The sequence below is a fragment of the Mesitornis unicolor genome, unplaced genomic scaffold, assembly GCF_000695765.1.
Source record: "Mesitornis unicolor isolate BGI_N332 unplaced genomic scaffold, ASM69576v1 scaffold48299, whole genome shotgun sequence".
Taxonomy (NCBI): Eukaryota; Metazoa; Chordata; class Aves; order Mesitornithiformes; family Mesitornithidae; genus Mesitornis; species Mesitornis unicolor.
In genome coordinates this window covers 23,524-40,849 of record NW_010206146.1, presented here as the reverse complement: position 1 = coordinate 40,849, position 17,326 = coordinate 23,524, and the positions used below count along the sequence as shown (strand labels likewise).

At 38.3% G+C, this 17,326-nt stretch overlaps 2 protein-coding genes across 5 annotated transcripts in view; one reads left to right on the top strand and one right to left on the bottom strand.

The window, feature by feature from the left end:
- Positions 1 to 9,750, bottom strand: part of POLR3A (polymerase (RNA) III (DNA directed) polypeptide A, 155kDa) — a gene marked incomplete at its 3' end in the record, with an annotated part of 13,140 nt that extends 3,390 nt beyond the window's left edge. Inside the window, exons 1-13 of the mRNA XM_010191649.1 lie at positions 9,695 to 9,750; positions 9,055 to 9,190; positions 8,449 to 8,586; positions 7,733 to 7,904; positions 7,186 to 7,340; positions 5,984 to 6,223; positions 4,963 to 5,125; positions 4,637 to 4,773; positions 3,999 to 4,102; positions 3,150 to 3,291; positions 2,508 to 2,648; positions 1,314 to 1,383; positions 476 to 603 (exon numbers count right to left, since the gene is read on the bottom strand). Coding sequence (XP_010189951.1) covers positions 476 to 603; positions 1,314 to 1,383; positions 2,508 to 2,648; positions 3,150 to 3,291; positions 3,999 to 4,102; positions 4,637 to 4,773; positions 4,963 to 5,125; positions 5,984 to 6,223; positions 7,186 to 7,340; positions 7,733 to 7,904; positions 8,449 to 8,586; positions 9,055 to 9,190; positions 9,695 to 9,738 — 1,770 coding nt within the window. The remainder of the gene's footprint in view (positions 1 to 475; positions 604 to 1,313; positions 1,384 to 2,507; positions 2,649 to 3,149; positions 3,292 to 3,998; positions 4,103 to 4,636; positions 4,774 to 4,962; positions 5,126 to 5,983; positions 6,224 to 7,185; positions 7,341 to 7,732; positions 7,905 to 8,448; positions 8,587 to 9,054; positions 9,191 to 9,694) is intronic.
- Positions 9,751 to 10,837: 1,087 nt separating this feature from the next.
- Positions 10,838 to 16,554, top strand: RPS24 (ribosomal protein S24). 4 transcript variants are annotated; one of them, XM_010191644.1, is made up of 7 exons: positions 10,838 to 10,902; positions 11,226 to 11,435; positions 11,911 to 12,021; positions 12,144 to 12,146; positions 13,568 to 13,585; positions 15,442 to 15,477; positions 16,357 to 16,554. In XM_010191644.1, exons 1-5 carry the CDS (start codon positions 10,870 to 10,872, stop codon positions 13,571 to 13,573), a joined length of 363 nt encoding a protein of 120 aa, XP_010189946.1. In that variant the 5' UTR covers positions 10,838 to 10,869; the 3' UTR covers positions 13,574 to 13,585; positions 15,442 to 15,477; positions 16,357 to 16,554. The 4 variants fall into 4 exon arrangements, with proteins under 4 accessions (XP_010189946.1, XP_010189947.1, XP_010189949.1 ...); XM_010191645.1 differs by lacking the exon at positions 12,144 to 12,146; XM_010191647.1 differs by lacking the exon at positions 13,568 to 13,585.
- The last annotated feature ends 772 nt before the right edge of the window (positions 16,555 to 17,326 follow it).

Genomic DNA, 17,326 nt, shown 5'->3' with positions numbered 1-17,326 from the left:
TCTTTCCCAGGTTTAACAGCTCCTAAATTCAGGATACTGCAATTTAGAACCATTGAGCATTTCAGGACATTACTTAAAGGGCACTAAGGAATAACATAGTTTCTCCATGTAGCTCCATGTCAGTCTGCACAGTCAATAACACTGAGGTTACTAAGAATGATGTATCTTCCACAGACCATCAACAGCCAAGGAGTCTGTCTCACAGTAGCAGGATTGTAGCAAAGCTGTTTGAACCCTGAAAGAAACCTGCATCTGGACTGTACCATGCAAGGTTGGCTGTTCAGCATCAGGAACCATCAAACAACTTCTGCATAGCTTTGACGCTGAAATCTGATCGTATCACTTTACAAATACAAAATCTCATACAAATTAACGTCAGAGAAAACAAGAACTGTCTCTGCTGAAAGCACCACAATGGATAAAGAATACACAACAGAGAAAGTCTTAGTAACGTTAAAAATATAGTTTGACACACCTTCAGAATTGCTGGAGGTGGAAGACGAACTTTAACCTTCTCATCCTTCCCAACAAGGATAGAAGCAATAATCTGACAGGCTTTAGCTCGATCAAAAAAGGTATCTTTTAATGTAAGAAGATAGGCACCTAGAATGTAAAAAAATTATTAATGTGACAGACTAAAATGACATTAACTTCAAAAAGCTATTGCATATTCAGTATCAATAATTTATTCTCATACTAGATACCTACTTACTACGCAAAATTACAATAGTTTAGACAGCTTCAGTTTAAAATCCTTTCCAGTTTTTTTTTTCTTTAATTGCTCCACACTCAAATTTCTAAAAATTAAACTCACTGCATTTCTATGATCTATTCTCCCTCTCAGACTCTATGCCATAGGTAAAAGTGAGGTCTTGGTATTAATTTTTGTACAGTTTCTTCCTTATATCCATTGGACATTTGCCAAAGATTTAAGGAAACCTGAAGGTACTTTGCTGTAGGTTAAAACTAATTTTTGTCTAATGAATTCATCTTCTCTACCACTACCATACACAGTTTACATTGTCTACCTAATGCATACAAAGATCAAAACATTTATTTTCTCTGCTGGAGGAACACTACAAAACATAGGCAAAGGTAAAAATAATTGCACCTACAAAGGTAGACCGTATTAGAAGAGAGTCTGAGGAAATAATTATACTTCAGACTAACAAAGGCCTTATTTTCCTAATGTCACTTTGACTTGTGAAAGAAAAAGTCTTTTAAATTAATAGAGAAAAATCCTGGAAAAGAGGGAGCTGATTCTGAACAAACAACTGTTAAATCACACATCTAAAATAAGCTTATATACACACCTGTGAGGAAATCTTGAATAGCAGCAATGAGAGGTTCTCCATTTCTTGGTGTTACCAGGTTTGCTTTAGTCTGTATGACACAAGAACCAAACAAAAAACCCCACATTTGAAGACACTGATATTTCATTTGTTATTCAGAGGGAAACTTACCATATAAGAAGGTTATTTCAGCAAAAAAGGTAAAAGCTTCTTCTAAATCAAAATCCAGCTGTCTTCAAAAAGACAGAAAAAATAAACTACAAGTTTCAGTTCACTGCAGTTCATGTAAATCCACTGACGGTTAAGGAATAATTTGAGAATAGTTACTGGAAATTACAGGGAACTAGTGAAATATTGAAAGTTGTGTGGTCCCTACTGGTATGTAATAACCAAGCTAGCCACTTCCACTAGCCCCATTTTCTTACACCTTACACAGACTACTGCTCCAATTAATCACCCTCACCTATGCAGCACAGTTTTGTCTGAGCTGTTCACAGGCCAACACAAACCTGAATCACACTACTGGGGCAGGCGGGAGCAGGAGCTTCCTTTTTAAGCTCCCAAATCAGTTCAGTAAGCCAATAAATGCTGTAGCCAACAGTTGTATTAGTACATCTGAAGTAGCAGTGGTATTTAGTCACCCTAAAGGGGCAACATACTGGAAAATCCTCAGATCGTTGCTACTGACTCTACTTTCACACCACAGATCAATGTCTGCAACCATCAGATCCCTCTATCTACCCTCCTTTCTGCCCTCTTTTCCTGCACTAAGAACATACTGTCTCCTGTCTTCTATAGTGAACCGCCTTCTCTAGTAAAAGCAGACTATTGCTGCCTCATTTCCAGTTTGTCTGACTGCCTGCAGCTTCTGGGCTGTTGGGCCGGAAAGCAAATTATATTCTGTTTGGTAACAGAGCCACCCTATCTTGGCAGCAAACACTAAGGACAATCAGGCAGAAATATACTAGTGACATCTACTTAAAACCACTGAATTTTCCATGGATACCAAATAGAAGTCTATTAGACTGCCATTGTGTAACAGTTCTAATTTATTCTAAATTCCCTTCTGCAGAGGTTTCAGGAAGCTTCACAGTCACATATTATCCATACCCAGGTATCTTGATAATATTTCAGATTTCATATGCAAGTTAAGAAATACGGTGCTTAGCCCATCTATCGCTAGCAAAGAGCCCAACCCCAACACTTTCTACATACCCCCATTAAAACAAGTGCTTCTGCTTTTGCTTCTTCTGTCTGTGGAAGGTGAAGGTTCATCTCATCTCCATCAAAGTCTGCATTGTATGGTGTACAGACACATTCATTAAATCTGAATGTCCTATGAGGTTTTACTCTAGCCTGAAAAAAAAAAAAATTGATGCACATGCAGTCAAGGATGCTTCAAGATGAAACGCCATGCCCGACTGCTTCCCTGTAGGCTTTATCTTTTCTTTTTATTAGACATGAGTCAAAATTTCTGATTATGGGATTTAACTCAACCAGGAACTGACAGAAATTGTACCTGGGTTGTATTACACACATGTAGCTAGTAAATATCATCATTAAGAACTTATACAAAGCACAGAAAACAAATGCTTTGAAGAGATCACATCAACTCTACAAAAATTAAATGCTTATGCAAGAATAGATACCAAGGTCAATTATGGCTATTAACAAAATTGTCCAGACAGCATACTGCCCTGTTACATGTCAATTCCCATGCCAAAGCAGAACTGCACTGTATTCATGCTTGTCCTCGTGTAGTCTTTCAGAAGACACTATTTATTTTTGTGTGTGAGAGATAAACACCTGCAAAAGTAACCTGTATGTACCTGTATGTTAGGCTGTGTGTGCACTTACAATGTGAGCCATGATGCTCAGCTTATGAAGAGAGGGTTGTCGATTGAACAGGACTATGTCACCATCTATCAGATGTCGCTCCACGATATCACCAAACTTCAGCTCCTGGGCCATCTTTTCTCGGTTTCCATATTTCAAAAACCTTACAGTAACACATAACAATGAAGTCAGAAGAGAGAAATTCAGAAAGATGTAAAGACAAATGAAAATAAATTCTGTGTTTATAATGCAGGTTCTTCCATTAAATCTTGAAGTATTTGTATTACAGTAACTAAAAGACAAAACTGGTGTAAATTGTATTATTAAACAAGCATCGGACCTGTTGCTATTTTAAATAATGACTATATTTGTAACGTTAGCTAGCAAAGCTACAGTTACTAGTGAAACAAGTAAGGAAAAGGTCTACTTATAAAAATAAAGAATTTGCTTCAGTTGTATGAGAGAGTACAGTGAGTTTCACTTATATACTACCACTTCTAACTACCCATAAACTGACTGCTGACTAACTCTCCCACGACAACAGCCAGTAAAGCATGCCTCAAACTGCCTTTTTTCATTTATCTCTGTACTACACCCTCTGTTACAAATAAGAGACTCAATAATTAAAAAAAATAAATCTAACTGCAGTTTATTATCATTATTATGTACACTTAAGTTTAAATCTAACATATTACCTAAAAAGAAAATGTGCACTAAACCTGAGGACATAATAACAGGTTTTTGTTACTGCCCTTTATGAAAGACTCAAATTAAATTTGAATCCCTGTAGGTATAACTGTTTTCACACAGCAGTAAGAAAAGGTTGACGGAGAGACACAAAAAGTGAATCATTACAGATAAGCATGATACCTTTTCATCTGTGTGTGCCTTTGCTGTATGAAGTTAGCTCCAGGATGAACATCAGGACCATTACGGACAAGTTTCCTCATAAAATTAATATTTGCTTTGTTCACCTGTTGCATAAAGACTTTAATCAGAAACAAATTAAAAACATTTCAGGACATTTTGTTTCTGCTGGTGGCTCTTGTGTTTTCCAATTTTAGGCTCAACTGACAATCCCCCTTCACAGCCTTCAGCTGCTGAAGGAAACAGGCAGGAGGGAATAGAGATGAAAAATGTAAGCTAATCTGAGAGCACAACATTAGAGTGAAATTAAATTAAAAATCTGGGAAGTAAATTCAGAAATAAAAGACCCCAACCACTCCCTTAGACGGATACTCCGAACATATGAAGCTATGTACGAGTTAAAAAAACATCAAGCAAAACCCTTCTCTCTTGTTATGTCACTTCTTACACCATATGCCATCGCAGTATTTGCATGTATCTGATAGTACAAACTATCACTGAAAAGTGTCACTGAAAGACATTTCAAACATGAAAGCAATACATTCACTCCCTCTTATAGTAAAAGCTATGAAGAAGGACAAAACGGTTATCTGGTAAAAAATTAAAAGGCAAAGAGAAGGTATTGGTCCTATTCTACTTACCTTTTCAGGAAAAGTTAGTATTTTAGCAACATGAATTGGCACTGCTACTTCATCTATTCTTAAGTTAGGATCAGGTGAAATGACTGTTCTGCCAGAGAAATCCACTCGCTTTCCAGACAGATTGCCTCTAAACCGACCTAACAAAATAAGTAAGCGGTAACTCTTATATAAAAGTTGCTTTCAAAATGTTAGCTGTCAAGATAGCACATTAGAAAAGGTACGTCATTGAAACACAACACAATAATAGCAGAGAGATGCTTTGGAATAGCAAATATTCATGGTTGAATTTAAAAAGAAAAATATTCAAAACAGCTCTTTAGACAAACCTTGCTTTCCCTTAAGTCTCTGAACAAAACCTCTGGTCCATTTTTTAGGTGCCATGTTGAGAGGAATTCCAGAGAGCTCACTGTTAATGTACAGGGCACACTGCAGCTGAAGAAAGTCCCAGTCTTCCATAATCATCTGTGTTTTGGCTCCTGATATCCTATGCTAAACAAAATAGTCATTCAGTTCAGAAAATACATATAACGAGAGATAAACTAGCAAAAATCTTTCCTGGTATGAATACAAGTATTTCAAAAATAATGTTAGAAAATCTTCATACGTTGGAATGAAAAATGTGAGATAACTTTATAGCATACTGCTATAGCATAATGCCATTCACAAGAGAACAAGCAAAGAATTTCTTTTGACTAGCACTGGCTTTGGATAAATGCTCACAAAACTACGTATTTATTTAAATTATATTTTTCCCAAGCCACTGAAGTTAAGCTAATATAACTTCACAGCCAGGAAAATCACAAGTAGGTAATTTTTCAGTCACAGGGGTGTTAGCGCTCACTTGGTTTTGTTTTCCTGACAAAAGACCAGCTTTGAAAAGCCTGGAAAGTATTAGTCTGGTAGAAACGTTCCTCTAAACAAATGACAAATTATCAAATACACTTCTAGTCTCAATTTGATAGCCATGCTAACTGAAACCTGATTCCTTAAGAACAGATGGCAGAATAAAGAAAGGACAAAGATGCAATAATAAAAAGAGGAAGGTCTACATGAAAAAAAGAAAACCCCAATATGTATAATGTTTTCATTTAAGTGACCACTCAAAATGTGTCCCATGATCCACCGGCAGATCTTCTTTAGGTCCTATGCTGCAAGCAGCCAGTTAGCCAGCTCCATTTGAAACAAGTTTCTCTGTTTCTTTCAGTAAAATCCCAAACAACACAGCACTGCAGTACAGACTGCTTGCTAGATTGTAAGCAGTAAGACAAGTAAAACCACTCGCTACATTCAATTCTAACCAAATCTTTTCAAATGCAACAGCTTCTGAGAGACTGAAGGATGACTCACCTTTTTTATTACATCATTGAGAAAAATTATCTCTGTCAGTTTCATTGTTAAATCATCTTCATTGGTGCCAGACTTCAGGTCACTCACTACAGAGGGTCTGATACACAGTGGAGGCACTAAGAGTCGTGTGAGGATCAAATCTGAAGGTTTACCTGCTTCTGGGTTCATTAGAAGCAGAGGGATATCTTCTGCTGGGATTCTTTTGAAGAGGTTCAATACTACTAAAGGATTTAAGTTTTCCTACAAAATCCATTGGAGAAAGGAGAAAACAAGCCATCATGTCACAGTTTCAAGGCTTCCCTCCTCCCCTCATTTACTGGTTGTTCAAAAATCAAGCATTTTTAAAGGACAAATAGATAAGAACTACTTGTGCAAACAAAACTGCTTTATTCTGAACTAATGCTTTCAGCATCTCAAGTATAACTTGCTATTGTCTTTTCCTTCTTTTTTTCCTTATAAATCACTGTTTACTTCTCATCATGTTATTTTTTTTTAAAGAGTTAACAGACTATTTCATAGTTACCTATCAACACAACTCAATAAATGTCTTACAACAAACTTACAGAATATCGTATTCATTTTATCAGTAGGAATTAACATGAATTACTGTACTTTATAGACTTTTTTTTAAAAATAGCACCATCTCCCTCTTTTTAATACAGCTACTGCTGCAGTAAAGCTCCAGATATTTGTTACTTTTCTGTCTAAATATGCACTCCAGGATCCTCCCAGCTTTCAAACAGCAGAAGGAAACAAAACTGCACACAATGCAAAGCTGAATAAAACCAAAAGGTTAAATAATTAAGCTTCCTCTCTCCTTCTTGACATTAAGGTCTTCTGAAGAAAAAAAATAAATCTGTGTATTGTAATAATCTCAGAGCTACAGTAAATCTACATATACATACAGAGCTTCTATGGGCCTTTCTTCTCTGTTCTCTAGCTTATGGAGTTTCACACACCAAAAATATCCTCTTTTCTTTACAAGCAGAAAGCTATGTATCAGAACATATCAATAAACAGAATTTCTCATTTTTGCAAAGTTAATATTATTGAAAAAAAACCCAGAAACATTCCTCAAGTGTCTTTAGGTGTATGGAAATCTTGGATCACCACAAGGCTTAAGCTGCTACATTGAAAACCTTTGAAGAGTTTTATTTCAAGTACAAAAACTGGCAGAAAATTTAAGTAATAATAAAATTCACCTGAGCTCTTCCCAGTAAAGGTTCTACTTCTTTGTTATGTTCTATGGCAGTTTCAAAGGACTGGAAAAAAGTAGATACTACCGGATCTACCACTTTCTTATTGGTCTTGTACTTTTCATGTATTATTTTCAACAAACCACATTTCTTCACAGTTCCTGCAAGCAAATCAATGTGCACTGAAAACTTAAAACAACTAAGTCAGAGTTCCAAAACTGGTTAAACTTCTAAGTTAAGGTAATGATCATTGACAGTAGATCCCAGTATTTTTAGAAACATGTTAGACAGGGTTTGGTTTTTTTTGCCATTATTAAATATTGGTTACTACCATGAAGAGATACCACACGAAACAAAAGAAGCAACTAGGATGGTGTCTCTATTCACATAAATGAAATGTGAGCAAGCACATACTTGGCATTAAGAATGCAATTACCAGCAAATAGCTGTAGAACAAACAAGAATATTCAAGATTTTGACACCTATCACAACCACCAAGGTAAAAAACCATCACAGTAGACAACTATCACTAACTGGTAATGACAGCACTCACCATTGAAGGCACCACAGTACGGACAAGTGTTTTTCTTCCGGCACTTTTCAGATACTTTCTTTTTAAGCCCCCTCTTCTGAAGATATGTAAGGCCAGGTCGCTTCAGGTAATCCAAAAATTGTTTTTTTTCTTCCACCGACAGCATGATACAGCAACAGGTTTTGCATATCATCTTAAATGTAAACACATAAAACCAGAGTTGTTTAACAGATGCACAGAGAGTTGTAACATCTTCTACTATAACTTAAGTTCTTCAGAGGGCAGTTTTTTGAATGAAATACACTTGTCTTAGCTGAAAGACCAATTCATATGCTGTAATACACCAAAAAAAGTACACGGGAAGAAATACAGTCAATGAGGTAAATCCTCACCTAAGCTCTGCAGGATCTTAAAAATCCAAATAGAAAGTAAACAGAGCTTTGATTTATGGGATGTCCTAAAAGGTGAATTATAATGCATACATTTAATTCAAACTAATACAAAAAAATAACAGATTAAGGTAAACAGTCTGAGATTATATAAAATAAGATGGATGTAATTACATCACTAAGACTGGTATTTAAATACAGTTATTTTACAAAACACAAGACGCATAAAGGTAAAACTTATAATACAAGCTTATTTTGGACTTTTCAATTACTTTTTCAAGCATCAACTTTTCTGATAACTTCCTTTTTCTAGACTAGAAACTGATGACAAAACATAATTGTGTTTACCTGTAAGATGCCTATTACTGCTTTGAAGTATCCAACATGAAAACAAGGCAGTTCTAAGTCAATGTACCCATAATGTCCTAAACAATCAGCTAAATTTTTCCCACAGGTTTCACAGGGACGATCTTTTTCACTGGTTCCCTTTGGGAGAAGAACACGCACACAGAAAAATATGTTAACTATAATCAACTGAATATACAGAAAATGCAACAGCTATCCTGACCGCAAATCCACAGCACTTATCCCTTTTCCCTAACATCAGAAGCACATCAGTAGCCTTACATTCACTCCAAACCTTAAGAAAAATGTATTTCACACCTACTGATACGAATGATATTAACTCATACAGCTTTTGCAACTGATCTACAATATGCTATTTTGTAGATGGACGTTTCTGGGTATCCCAACAGCTAGTCAGAAAGAACTTATATTCTGCCTCAAAAGGATGCTTAAAAAAGTAGCTGTCATTGCAACTATCAGTCTGTGCAATTCCAGTAGAGACACATTTGCACATATTTTGGATGAGCATGAAATTTCAGTAATCCTGACTTATTTTTAACCACTTCAAGAAATTCTACAAAAATGGTCTGGAAAAAAACCGGTTCTCACCATGCGATGGTCAAGGACTCCATACTGCAGTGGAGAGTGATGATTGTCCTGACTATACAGGTTTTTGCTAACCACTTGAATGTGAGCTTGCTGACGCATCTCTTCTGGAGATTTCATGCCAAAACAGATGTGGCTTCTAGAATGGGAAATTTCACACGTATGCATGTGTACAAATATATACAGAAATAATTTTAACTACAGGCAGGCACACACATCTAGTTAAAAGCAACGCAGAGAAGGGTAGGGTGATTCACTGGAGCAGGCTCTTTTAGAGCAACTAACAAAAAATAGAGCTGTTTTGCAGTGAGTTGGTCGTTTATATCTAGGAGATTTATCAATGTTCTTGGACAACCCTACCGGCGCTCAGCAGCACAGCCTCGCCAGCAGCCTCAGCCAAGCCCTGAGAGGCTCGGGAGAGCGCAGACCACGCCAGCGCTTTTAAATGAAGCCCAGCCGCACCACCAGCCGCACTCCACTCCCCGGCACGCTAGACCTCTTTCCGGGTCCTTCTACAGCAACCAGACCCCACCGTGGGCGCTCTACCGCTCCCCTCCACAGCCACCCGGCCCACCCCAGGCAGCGGAGCGGCGGCTCGGGAGTCTCCCGCCGCGTAGGGCACGACGCTGGCCGCCCCACTCACATTTTCTTGGCCACATCGGTCTCCCTGAACTGCTCTTTCACCATGGTGGCGGCGGCGGGGGGTCTGGCCGTAGCACCTCAGCGTCCTGCAGGGCTGCACGCGGAGGCGCAGAGCCTGCCCGCCTGGCGGCGCAGAGCGACACGGGCGCAGAATGATTCCCGCCTGCAGTGTCCCTTGCTGGGGCACAGCGGAGCTCCTTCCGGGGCGTTCTCTCTGGTACACCCCCAAGAGTCCCCATCAGGCACACAAAAGGCCACCTCTACCATTTCCTCCCACGTTCGGCAACAGCAAGGACACCCCTGCACACAGCCCCGCCCCCAGCTCCAAAGGCCCCTGCACCGCCTTATGATTGGCTGCGGAGGCGTCTTCCTTCTTTTTCTCGCTCGCTGGCAGAAAGGTCGCTGCTAAGATGGTGAGTGTCTGCCGCTGGCGGGGGGCAATCCGCTCTGGTTTGCCGGCATCCTGTCTCTGCGGCACTCCTGACCTGCTGAGCTGGCTTGGTTGTAGCGCCTGCGGCGGTATGGCGGAAACTGAGTAGGGGCTTGTTCTGCTGTTTCGAACTGGGGCTCCTGCGGCCTGGTCCATGTGTCTTGGTGCCGGTCGGTAGTGGTGAGTTCTGGGGAGTGTGTCTGGCCTGCTACGTGGCCCTGTTGCTAGTCTCTAAAAGGCTTGGGTCTTGACAGGAGTGCAGCATCGCAGTTAAGGCGTTCAAGGGGTGCTGTAGATCGTGCTCATCTGCTGATCTTGTGGCTGTTCTTGTCTGAACATGAATGAAGCAGTAATACATTCATTTGTTAAAGAATTTGTGTTATACTGTTGTAGGGTTTGGGCTTGTAATCCGTGTGTTTTATTAAAGCTGCCTTGGCTGTTCAGAAGGGTGTATGTATGTGTGTTGCTGTTTTGTTTAGAAACTGAGGGTAACTCTGTCATAAGTTGATGTGTACTCAGAAGTACATATCAAAGTGTACCTTACAGGGATGTGGCCTGTAGCTCGGGACCTGTTCAGCTAGCTTATGAGTTCGTTGTCAGCATCTGAGATGTCAGAGGCTGTTGCTATACTGTACATTATTTATATATTTACTGAGTTTGACTTGTATGTATCGTTATTGTCTTGTTTTACTTGTTTGTATCTTCTCTTGCAGAATGACACAGTGACCATCAGGACCAGGAAGTTCATGACAAACAGACTGCTTCAGCGCAAGCAGATGGTAAAGGAATAGAAAGTTGCCTTGTATTATTTGTGTGTTGGTTTTGAGCTGTAAGTGAAGTAAGGAGTCCTTAAAACCTCAAGCTCTTCTTATTTTAAGAGCTTATAGGTTTAAATATGTTGGTGCGTGCTGAAGGTAAATTTTAATGGTGAGGTAGTGAGCTGCTTTGTCTTTTGAAGCAGATGTATGAAATTGATAATACTTTATGCAGCTAAGGTGGGTTAGTTGAAATGTTAAGCTCATGGTGGTGCTATAGTACCTGGTTGGTTTAATGGATGTTGATCTTCTCTTATTTTTATACACTTGTAAAAATTCCTTTTTAGGTGATTGATGTTCTTCATCCTGGGAAGGCCACAGTCCCCAAAACAGAAATCAGGGAAAAGCTTGCAAAAATGTACAAGACGACCCCTGATGTAATTTTCGTCTTTGGCTTCAGAACTCATTTCGGTGGTGGCAAGACAACAGGTTTTGGCATGATCTATGATTCTTTGGACTACGCAAAGAAAAATGAACCAAAGCACAGACTTGCCAGGGTATGTGTTTTTCTGTTAACTTGAGAACAATTAAGATGGGTTTGAAATATTTAGTTGTTCATGATTTATATGTATAGAAGTTTAAGTTTTGTGGAAGTGCTGTTGGTGTACTTGGAGTTTCGTAAGAGGTCTTAAAACAGTGTCATCTAGCTTTTGTATTTGCAAAACAGGGGTTTTTTTATTCTTTACTGTAGAGGAATTGTGAAGGTAAAATAGATGTTACCAGTAATGTTTAGCAGTAGTAGATAACTAAGCACTGTCAAAGGTCTTGAAGAAGCATGAGAGATGACTGATACCTTTGCTACTTTAGTGCTTATACTGTGTTGAATTATTTGCTAACTAGTGAACTTGTTTTGCTACTTAACTAATATTTCAAGTTTAAACAGTATTTGAAGAGTCCAGAAATAGTAAAACTTAACTTCAGAAGTTATTGTCTGAAACAATGCTAATTGCAACTTCAACTATTTTTTAATAGCATGGCTTATATGAAAAGAAAAAGACTTCCAGAAAGCAGCGAAAGGAGCGTAAGAACAGAATGAAGAAAGTCAGGGGCACAGCCAAGGCAAATGTTGGTGCTGGCAAGAAGGTAGGATGAGAATATCTGTAAGCTAGAGTGAGCATGTTGCATTTGAAATATTGATTAGAAATTCTTAAATAGAATAACGTTGTTTTTCTTCCATTTCTTTCACCTGTTCTACTGGATAACAGAAGGTAATTTGTGTGGTGTTGTGTAGCTTCTTACCAGCTCAGTAGCTTAGTTCTGCTCCTCACTGCTGCAAGCTTAGCTGCTACAAGATGAAACAATGCTTCTTAAATGATTGTTTCCTATTTGTCACTTGAACTAAAGTAAAGCTTTTGTAAATCTAACAGTATTGCTCTAATTGCATAACTTAGTCTTGCAATATACAGATAAGATAGTCTTAACACTTATTACTCAGACTACCTAAATATCTAATGCTTACTCCACAAAGCTATTGTTACTCATGGTGTTATTTATAGAGAAGATTTTGTTAAGAATGTGTGGTGCTGTAAGGAGTGAGGACAAGTGTGTAAATAGAAATAAGGTAGAATGGGTGCTTTATCCTGGGTTTAAGTGACTGAGTCCCAAGATAGTGGAGGTTTTCCAGCTGTGGCTGGAACGCAATACAAGCAGCTTGGAGGGAGACAGCATTCACCTTTTGTTAAACAACAACAGAAACCCAAAACAAAACAGGAATAGCCTGGGTGTGAAGACAGTCATAGCATCACAGAATTGTTTAGGTTGGAAAAGACCTTTAAGGTCATAGAGTCCAACTGTTAACCTAGCACTGCCAAGTCAACCACTAAGTGTCCATAAGTGCTACATCTGAGCATCTTAAATAGCTCTGGGAATGGTGACTCCACCACTTCCCTGAGGAGCCTGTTCCAATGCTTGACGATACTTACAGTAAAGAAATTCCTTCTAATATCCCACCTAAACTTCTGGCACAACTTGAGGCCACTTCCCCTAGTCCTGTCACTGGCTACCAGGAAGAGACCGACCCTGACCTTGCTACAGCTTCCTTTCAGGTAGCTGTGGAGGGTGATAAGGTCTCCCATCAATCTCCTTTTCTCCAAACTAAAGAACCCCAGCTCCCTCAGCTGCTCGTCATAAGGCTTGCTTTCCAGACCCTTCACCAGCTTTGTTGCTCTTCTCTGGACATGCTCCAGTGCCTCAGTGCCCTTATAGTGAGGGCCCCAAAACTGAGCACAGTATTTGAGGTGTGACCTCACCAGTGCTGAGTACAGAATCATTTCCCTACTCGTTCTGGCCACACTACTGATACAAACCAGGATGCTATTGGCCTTCTTGTCCACCTGGCTCATGTTCAGCAGATTGTTGACCAACACCCCGAGGTCCTTTTCCACTGGGCAACTTTCCAGCCACAAAATGACTGATTTCCAGTTATCTTAAGAGCATTTTGTTCCCTGAAAAATACTGAGTAAGATTTGCAGTTAAGTGGGTTTTTTCAAGCCTTTTAACAAGGGGTAAGAGGGCAATGATTTAAGAGTTTTGATGATTAGTTCTGTAGTTGCTCAAGTGTTTTGATATCTGGAACTTTAGTAATCTTCACTTCTGCTTTTTTTCCTACTTCCTTGGAATTCTCCATCAGAAATGAAGTATCTAGCAGGTACTGAAAATGAGCATGGATGTGGTGACTGAATTATACATCACTGAAACACATGTCCATACTTTTGATTGAAGCACTGTACTGCTTTGCATGCATGTTTGCTTTAAACTCGCTTCTGTCCCGTAAAGATTCAGTTAACTACATAATGAACTTTATTCTGTGTGACTCAAAAATAACATTTGGCTAATAGCAGACAAGTTTTTTTAAAAAACTAGTGAAACAACATTAAAATAAGAAATTCCCCTTGAAGAGAAATTGAAGAAACTCAATTGACGCACTGGCTTAGAGCACCCCAGATTCTGATTCAAAGTAGTACAGTGCAATAACATGTGTAACTTGCCGTTTGTGTGAAAGCAGTTGTGCGTCTTTATGAAAACTAAGTCACATCATAGCTTTCTGCATTTGAGACAGTGGTTGGAAACAACACATTTCTCAGTATTGAGAAGTATTTAACTGTTGCCCTGCAGTATTCCAGGTTGAGACACAAACCACAGCAATTGCTGTGTGAAATTAGATTCTTCACTTACTGTATAAGTGAACTTCTTGTTACTATTGATTAGAAATAAACCAGTGTTACTGCAAACTGCTAGTTAAGATTTGGAGCCCTTTTCCTTTCTGCTCTAATGCTCTTTTCAAAGAAGTCCTATAGTAGTTCACAGTATAACAGCACAAATTAGAATTTAGTGTAGTAGTGACACTGACATACACTCTCCTGTGAATGTCTAGGGAGTCATTTAGTGTTGCACTGATAACATTAGTATGCATGTACTTCTTCTCTTCAAGAGTTCTGCACTCTAAGGTAGCTGTTTCTGAATGTTAATCCAAAATCGTGAAATGACTGTCACTTGAATAACTGAAGCTCTTCAGTTCATAGAAATTAACTTAAGGCATATAAACACTTAAAATATCAAGACCAGGATTGTGTGCTGTGATGATTATATAGCAGATATGACTTCTCTATCAAGTGCTTCTCAAACTAGCATGCAATCGCAGTAATAGGTGAACTGTGTTTCGGATTACAGGTTTTTTTAATGTCCTAAAATCATCTTTTGTTTAGGTATGCATGGGTTAGATCTAACTGGTTAGCTAGTTTTGTTAATCTTTGTGTCTTTGCATTAGGCTTAAACTAAAGATAAATTAGTTTACATGCTTTCTGGAAAACTTGGTTGAGAAGAGTTCTGTGCTGTGTCACAGAAAAAAGCTTGCAGAATACGCTTGTGTCTTAAAGCTTTGTCTTAAAATTGCATGTTTTAACATAATGGTGTGGCATGATTCAATATCCTTTATCACAGCCATGTGGAGGATTTTTAATAGGAGTCCTGGAGTATGTTTTGGAGTCCACCTACACAATCTGAGAACTGTTTATCTCAGAAATGTGTAGGCATTTGATTCTGAAACATCTTCAGGCAAGTCTGTGTTGCTCTAAGAGTTATGTACCATGTAGTCATGAAAACTATTGAAATGGTGAATCCAGAAATACTTTGGGATTCTGTGTATGTGGTTTTTAAAAATTATTTTATTTTTTTTAAACCTGACCGAACATAAGTGTGGATGGATAGGCTCTTTAAACCACTGTAGCCTGTAGGTATAATTGAACATGAATTGCGTTCTGAGTATTACATAAGCTCTAAAAAGATACTGTTAAGTCTCGCATGAGTTTGAGGGAATGAATGAAATCTAAGTCTTCAGTCTCTATAGTAGTCAAAATTTTGAGGTATTCTGGTCATGTTTCACTGTAGTAATTGTGGGGAGGGGGAGCATATTGTGAGCGTCAGTATAAAGCCTCAAAGCTCCATCTTCTACAATAGTAGAACTTTGATAAAACTGTTCTCTTATTAATACTTCTTATTTTTCAGTAAATGAACATACTTCAGATGGAAAATGGATAACAGGTATGACTTAAAAATGCTTTGTAAGACATTCAGTAGCCTGTAGTCATTACAATGACATGAGTCTGAAGTTGATTTATGCAAAGACCATGATACTTTTGCTGATACAGAACCCAGTGCAAGAGTTTAAAAACTAAGAAAGACTTGTGCTTACTAGTGAGTTGCTAATTATGTGAATTCCACTTACATGGAATATATGAAATACAGAAATACAAAATACCCGATGAGTATAAAGACTGAAATATTAAACCAGGTAGTTCAGATTTGCTGTTGCTAAAACTGTTGATTATTTAGTGTTACTGTAAACGAGGCTTACAATTTTCCTTTTGCTAAGGAAAGGATAGTACATCTTATTTTTTACTGTCTGGAATAGGTTGAAGAAGTATGATTTCTATTTTGAGGATGAATTTCTGTTTTCTTATAGATACTTATTTCAAGTAAATGCTTTATGAACAAACCTGATATACTTCTAGACAAGTTTTAGTCTGTTTTTATATCTTTGATGCAGAAACATAAGTGAGTTGGATGTATTGTGGATAGTAGCTGTTACAGACAAAATTCAGGGTTTTTATTACAAATGCTCTAAGATGAGTAATTCAGACTAACTTAAACAGTCTGGGAGCTGACGTAGTGAGTATAATGTCTTAAGCAGAAAGCTGGTAAAGCAATTGTAGTTTGTTGGGTTCTTCTACAGAAGGGAGGTAATTCAGGCTCTCATTTATTCCCGTAATGGTACTGTGAAGTTTTGAAAGTTATGTTCTTCTAAGAAAGGCAGTGTGGCTCACCTGACTTGCTTGGGAACCAGGTTTTCAGGCTCTACAAAGGTATGAGTAAAAAAATGGTTTTACTTATATGGCACTGATCTGATCTTTTCCTTTACAGACTACATTATTCTCTGAAGAAGTATGGAAAGGATTATTCTGGGAAGAAGCTGCTCATCTGGCTTTAACATCAAATAAACTATGTCAATAAAATGCTGGTCTGCCCTTTAGTTTTGATTTGAAAGCTACCATTTTGTAGAGTCAGAAATTCAAGATTGGTGCATTGTTTATACCGCATTAAAATCTTTTCATAATTAAACATCTCTTGTTTTAGTATTAATTCAAAGTGAATCGGAGCTTTCTATGGATATCCAAGCAGGCAGTGTTAGTTCATGGAGGTAGCCATGCATTTGCCACCTGGTGTTCATACTGTGGTTTGGAAAGCCCTTTTAATATGTACTTGTTTGCTTATATTATATAGACCTGTAGAATATAGCTGAAGGGAGAGAAAAACCATGTAGACACTGATACTCGAAGCTGCATACTTCCACATTTAAAATTTCTTGCTAATGGAGTTGGGCATGACTTCACTTTTGTTCCTGAGTTGTCAGGTCAGTCTTGGAGTCTGTCTGGTCTGCAAACTGTGCTGTACACTCCTAGTTTATCATATGGTAGCATTAAAGGTGTCATTTAAGATTTGTTTAGTCGTGAGCTATGCTAGACCTGTGGGCATTCTGGTGTGGGTATTTTAAATAGCAAGCAAAACAGAAGTTTGGTACTTCACAGAGGACTGAAGCAGACTGGGCAGCTGCGGCAGCCATCCTGAGGAAGGCTCTGACTTGTTTCTTATCCAAGTACAGTATTTTTAAGCTGTACTGTCTTTGTACTGAGGCTGCATATTGTCACACAGGTAAGGCATTCTTAGTGCTTGAGGGAGAACCAATAACCCTGTAGTTTAGTGTTGTTAAAGTGTTTAGAAGGGGATGCTGTTCCCCTAATGACTTCCATACAAGATCTGGTAAGTATAAAACAATACATTTTCTAGTACCTTCAGTCTGAGTTAAACTAGTGGGGTTGCTATTGTCTTCATT

Excerpts from the sequence above, each read along its gene's own strand:
- RPS24 (XM_010191644.1), top strand. The coding sequence starts at position 10,870 with ATGACAAACAGACTGCTTCAGCGCAAGCAGATG. Across the intron at positions 10,903-11,225 it reads TGCTTCAGCGCAAGCAGATG|GTGATTGATGTTCTTCATCC; the intron begins GTAAAGGAATAG and ends ATTCCTTTTTAG. Across the intron at positions 11,436-11,910 it reads CAAAGCACAGACTTGCCAGG|CATGGCTTATATGAAAAGAA; the intron begins GTATGTGTTTTT and ends ATTTTTTAATAG.